We start from the raw sequence: 5852 nt of genomic DNA on the forward strand, positions 1-5852 counted from the left end.
TTTTTTTTCCCGGTTTCCAGCTTCTCCGGTGTTTCTCTCTCGTTGCCAGCCCCTGCTCCTGATTATCCTCCTCAGGTGTTTGTTATTTTCTCTCGTCAGTTTTGGTCTTTAAATATTGTCTCATTCTGTTTGGTTCCTCATCTGTGGGTTGTGCTTCGTCTGCCAGTCATTCCCTGTAACGCTATGTGTTGAGTTTTCAAATTTTGTACGTTTGTGTCCATGTCAACTATTTGTTTTTGATTATTTAAGTAAAATTGTATTTATTTTTTAGCTCCGAGTTCCTCGTGTCAGTCCACACCTGAGTTCAACTCCTCAGAGCCTGATAACAGCAACAACCTACATAAATAAAACTCTGTGCTAGGCTTCAAATTCTGTCCTTGATTTAAAAAAAAAAAAAAACTGGAGCACTAAAATGTATAAAAAATAAAACATTTTGTTCACTTTTTTTGAAAAAGACAACTTATTTTGTTCTTCATAAATTTGAGCAGGAGCACCAAGTTGGCTGAATGTTCAGTAAAGAGCTCAGATCGGCCTTGATTAAAACTCCCAAATGACTGAAGTTCAGTCGGCTGTTATTCTGTTACCAGCTCTGAAGCCAGAGCAGCTGTGTGAGCGTCACACCAACACTCAGGAAATAAAAGTTCTGAACACATTTTTATTTTAGTAGCTCAGCTAATGTGCAGTTGAATGAGTGAAGTTTTGTTCCTCCACAATGAATGATTCTGCTGCATTTATTTATTTGCACTAAAATCCTAGAAAAAGTGAACTATTCTTGGTATTTTAGGAGTCAAAGGCCAGTGAGTGAATTACACTGCCTCTGGCAGCCTCATATTACTATCTGTAACTCAAAATATTAAAAAAAGAAGCTAGATGGTGGGGCAAAATTTGATGAAAATATTCAGGAATTCAATTTTTTTATATGTAATTAAAAAATTTTTTGTTTGTTTGTTTTACATGAAAAGATCTGAGATAAGTTTTTATATTTGTATGAAGAAACTCAAATTTTTCCTTGACTAAATCCATGAAATCTTTTGCATTTTACTCCAAAATTTATAATTTCACGATCTTAGCAATTATCTAGTGTTTTATTATTATTTTTTTTTTCTGGAAAATTCGCAACTTTACAACTTAAGACAATATCCAAGTTTTATCTAAATGTACATGACATCATTGATAACATTTCTATACATTTTCCTCCAAGTTTTGCCTCACGCATCATAACAAATGTGGAAACAACTTTTAGTCCTGGAGGTTTTTGCAAGATGTGAAAAAAATCTTCCCGTGCTTTAAAAACAATTTAAAATACATGCACATAATTTATATGTGAAACAATTTAAAATACACTAAAGGTGGCAGCCAGTTTTACATTGCTCTGTGTTTGTGTCAGGCTCTGCTGACCTCTGACCTCCCTGCAGCTGCTCTGAATATTCTCCACTAGAGGACAGCAGAGCTCTGCTTCGTGACAACAACATACCTTCTGGTGTGGGATGATGGGCATCGGTGACTCCATTCTTGGAGTTGCCGTGGGAACTGGAGCTGGACGTCTTGATCTGCTCAGACAGTAACATTGAGATTTTAAAATGAGTTAATTAGCTCATTAACATGTTTCTATTGCTGTGACTTTTGTTAAAGCTGCAGGAAAAGGCTGTTTTTGACGTGTTCATCTTGTGACTTTAGTACATTTTTAGCATTCCACACCCCAGATGATTGAGTTTTAAGTGTGCTGGTTGTTTACTTCTGCATTGAGAGCGTAAGTTTGTTGGTGGCCGCCTTGATCTTGTTCTGGGCGTCCAGGTGCGTCATCCCGTCGGTGCTGACTCCATCGATGGCTGAGATGATGTCGCCCTGGGTCAGGGTCCCACCTGATGCCTTGCTGGCGGGGGTTATCTGAGGAAGGCCGACAGAGCAGATGCAAATATATGTAGCGCAGTTGTGGATATTTGAGTGGTGTTTATCAATTATTTATGAAACTTTTGTTTTCTGTTGGATAAGAAGTCTTTGCTGAGGAAAATAAGTATGGAAACAACATGAAGGACTGACAGGAAGTTGTCTTTTCTGGTGTTTGCTACAGACAGATTCAGAGTTGGAGTCGTGGGCAGCCGAAAACAGACGTTAAAGTAAAATAGCCGTCATATTTTGACCCTCAGCTGCTTATTTCTTCAGCTTGGCTACATAGCCAACCTTTTGCCACTTAAATCCACAGAAACAAGGCTTTGGTGAGCTCAGTGATGTGCAGTGTTGGGTTTGGGCTTACAGTCAACTCGTTAAAGAGTTAAAAATAAGAAATGCTGTTGATGCCTATGGCTTCATGCTGATGGACTATGCTGTGTGCATTCACTGCCAAACACAAACACACTCACACTTTAAATGGTTAATTATAACCAGGAGATCTGGTGAAAAAACTTACACAAACATCAAAAGTTTTCATTGGATAAAAAAACATTAAATGTTTTGTTTTACAGTTCAAATAAGTTTAAACATGATATATCTTCAATTATACATGCATCTTTCACAAGCACTGGCTCAGTCCAGTAGCCAGTGAGAAACCAGAGACTTGTATTGAGTTAATGGATAATTTTCATTCAACATTTCTTTATACAGGTTAGTCTCATTGAGTCATGAAGACTCATTTACAAGAGATCTGTTTTGTTTAATTATTAGGCTTATACCATTAGCAATAAAAAGTATAGCCCTTATCGTGTTAATTAGCTGTGGCGTACCACAAGGCTCCGTATTTGGTCTCATCGTATTTTTATACAAGTTTTTCTTGGGCGTTAATTTTCATAAAATGCATTGCCTTGTGCTGCTTTGCTGGTGATTTTGTTCTCCATATACCAAATAACATTCATGATGCTTTTCAAGTCTTGCAAAAATCAGCCTTAGAAGAATAAAATGCTAATGACACATGAGGAAAAGGTCAGAATTTGACATTTAAAAAAATCTTATACTCGACGACAAGACTGACGGTGATTTCAAATCTGTGTACAGAGCCAGTTAGCTCATTTCTTAGTTTTGACTAACTATGTAAATAATCCACTGTCTCTATTTTCTATTTCTTTTCTTAGTTATTGGTGTAAGTCGGCAGAAATCCAAACCCTGCATCAAACTGTAATGTCACCCAAAGCTCAGGTGTTTTGTTAACCTGCTGGGCTCCACTGAAGCAAATTTAACAATACGGACCCAAATAATCCCCCAGAATCAGAGTGCAATAAAACCATCATGTAATGCAAGTTGGCCTGAGCTTCAGTGCAGAACAAAGAGTTTGAGGCGTGAGGGAGCAGATATTGTTATTCCACTCCGGTGAGCATCTCCATCGCTCTGTCTCTCATTTCCTGACTCTTCCTGCTTTTTCACAGGCTCAACTCCAGAGGCTGGAAATGAAACTGACTCGCAGCGAGGAATTAAGCTTACTAAAGGTAACACAAGCTGTCATTAGCTTCATGCACTCCTCACATCTCTTCATCCGTCCAAACTCTTCTCCGATGCTATTTAAAGCAAACCCTGTTCATACAGCAGCAGCGGTGCCAAAGAGCGACCCGGTGTCTGCTGAACGGTCACTTCATTTGTACATTCATAATCTAATCTAACAATTTGTTTAAACACTGAAACTTTAATAACAGTGACGTGTTATGTCTGCCAAAGCTTTGTTCTTCAGTATGTGGTGTCAATTTGGCAACATTTGCAACAATGGAGTTCAAATTTATCCTCAAAATTGTATCTTTGGGATTACATTTGGTTTAAATGTATTCATTTTGCTCCCTATGTTCAGATTAATTTGGTTCTCCATTTGTTTGGTATTAACATAGCACTAAAATGTAATTTATATGTACATTTCATTATATTATGTTTAAGCGGTAAATACGATTTCACTAATTTTCAGCTGCAAAATATGATTTTTCTGACGTTCCTCCACCAGTTTATTCTGTAAATGTCTGCGGCGACCACACCAGAGCTCCACTGTCATCGTCATCATCATCATCACGTACAGCAACATTACATAATCACGCGCACAAATCACACCTACACGACGTGCACACACTCACTTGCAGTACTGCACATGCACGAACACTCAGGTTTAAAGTCGGGCCAACTTTTGTTTTGCAAACTTTGAAAATGTAAAATATAGGCATATTTTAACGACTCAATCCATGTCAGCTTAATATCTGTTAAATGGAGCCAAGTTTAATGTTTTTTGACACGACGACTCCATAAAACTTTAACTACAAACCAATAAAAACACCAAAAAAAGGCACGGCACACAGAAAAGTGGGTTTAAATGAATGTAATCTTTGAAATGCTCAAATTATTTAATAATTGTGAACAGAGCTGAAGATATATTCAGTTTTTAAATGTATGCTTGCAGTTTGTTGCTGCTTTTTCCACTTTTAATCAGTTTGTACTTCTGAGCACAGATCCTGTCCTTACCCTGGAGATGGTGAGGGGCATATTGAAGTCCTTCCCTCCCTGTAGTCTGAAGCCCCACGGAGCGGGGCCGCTCAGAGTCACTGTGTACGCGCTCATCTTCTGCTAAATGTCAACACTCCTCCGACTAACAGCTCCTTCTGATGTGTATTCTCTCCTTCTTCTTCTTCTCTTTTGGTTCTGTTTATCCTTGTTTGTGTCCCGTTCAGCGCCGTGCCCGTCGCCCCGTCAAGCCCAACCGTCTCTCCTGGTCTGCTCCCAGTTCTCAGGACAAACACCCTGGTGGGTGCTGGTGAGTGGGGTGGGTGGGTCAGGTGCTGCGAAAACCTCTGAGACACACAAACGGACACGCAGGCATGCGCTCGCGCACGCAAACACACGTGCGCAGGAACACGCACAGAGAGAAAGCAAAAGCTGAGCGAATGCAGAACAAAGTTCTCCACAGACCCAGAAACCAAAGAGCTAGCAGGAAAGAAAAGGCCCAAAGGTCACCATTAAACTGAATATTCTGATAGAAAATAATCTCTTGCCTGCAGGATTGAAGTTGAGGGACAGACAGGCTAAGAATAGCAGAGACTAGCAGAGACACAGGGGCCGTGGCCCCCGTATAAGGCCTGTAACACGACGCCCCAGGATGCTTCACTGCTAAATCACATGGCCAATATAGACCCGTCTTACAGCAACACATTCTTTCTCTCCGTGCTATCAGTGCGTGCTGCCAGCACCCCATTATGCCCAATCAGTTTTTGTATGCTGATGTTGTTTGCTTTCGTGCTGCGCAGCGTTTAAATCTGCTCAAGAAAGGAAACAACAAATTACCCGGGGCTGATTTCCTGGAAACTCACTCACCGAGCTGAACTGACAGTCCAGTTTCTGCTGTGGCGTGTGTGTGTGTGTGAGCGGTTTAATTAGCAGCCAATCATATTCGTTAGTTATTTGAACACAAAAGGCAACGAGTGTTTAATGTGTGGCTGCAGACTGCCTTTGTCATATTCAGATATTTCTGTGAATCAGCCCACGCATTAAAAATCAAAGGTCGTGCACAGGTGAGAACAGCTCATTTCTGATGTGCTTTTCTCGTAAACTCTTCCAGGAAACGGTGTGGTTTTTTTTTAGTTTTTTTTATTATTTGCAGTTCTTTGGATTAAAGCTAATACAGAAATATAAACACATTCTGTACATTTATGCAATAATAAAAGGCAGTTTTCTCTTGTTTTTTCATGGCTTTATCCCACTGAGTATTCCTTTCAGATTTGGTTTAGTGTCACCTTGATTGCATAGTATTGCATCATTTGTGCACATTTTACAAGCTCAGCTCTACAGGAATTCGCCAACAGGATGTTAAATGGATGGGTCACATGTTTTCCAAGTGGAGTTTTATCAGCAGTCAGTATATTACCTGCAGTAGACAGACAGCAGTCAGGGCAATG

At 39.8% G+C, this 5852-nt stretch overlaps 1 protein-coding gene across 1 annotated transcript in view; it reads right to left on the reverse strand.

The window, feature by feature from the left end:
* Positions 1–4915, reverse strand: part of ldb3b (LIM domain binding 3b) — a 14099-nt gene extending 9184 nt beyond the window's left edge. The window contains exons 1-3 of the mRNA XM_037691151.1: positions 4426–4915; positions 1736–1887; positions 1475–1550 (exon numbers count right to left, since the gene is read on the reverse strand). Coding sequence (XP_037547079.1) covers positions 1475–1550; positions 1736–1887; positions 4426–4521 — 324 coding nt within the window. The 5' untranslated portion in view covers positions 4522–4915. The remainder of the gene's footprint in view (positions 1–1474; positions 1551–1735; positions 1888–4425) is intronic.
* Positions 4916–5852: the final 937 nt, after the last annotated feature.

The sequence above is a fragment of the Nematolebias whitei genome, chromosome 17, assembly GCF_014905685.2.
Source record: "Nematolebias whitei isolate Nwh7 chromosome 17, NemWhi1, whole genome shotgun sequence".
Lineage (NCBI taxonomy): Eukaryota > Metazoa > Chordata > Actinopteri > Cyprinodontiformes > Rivulidae > Nematolebias > Nematolebias whitei.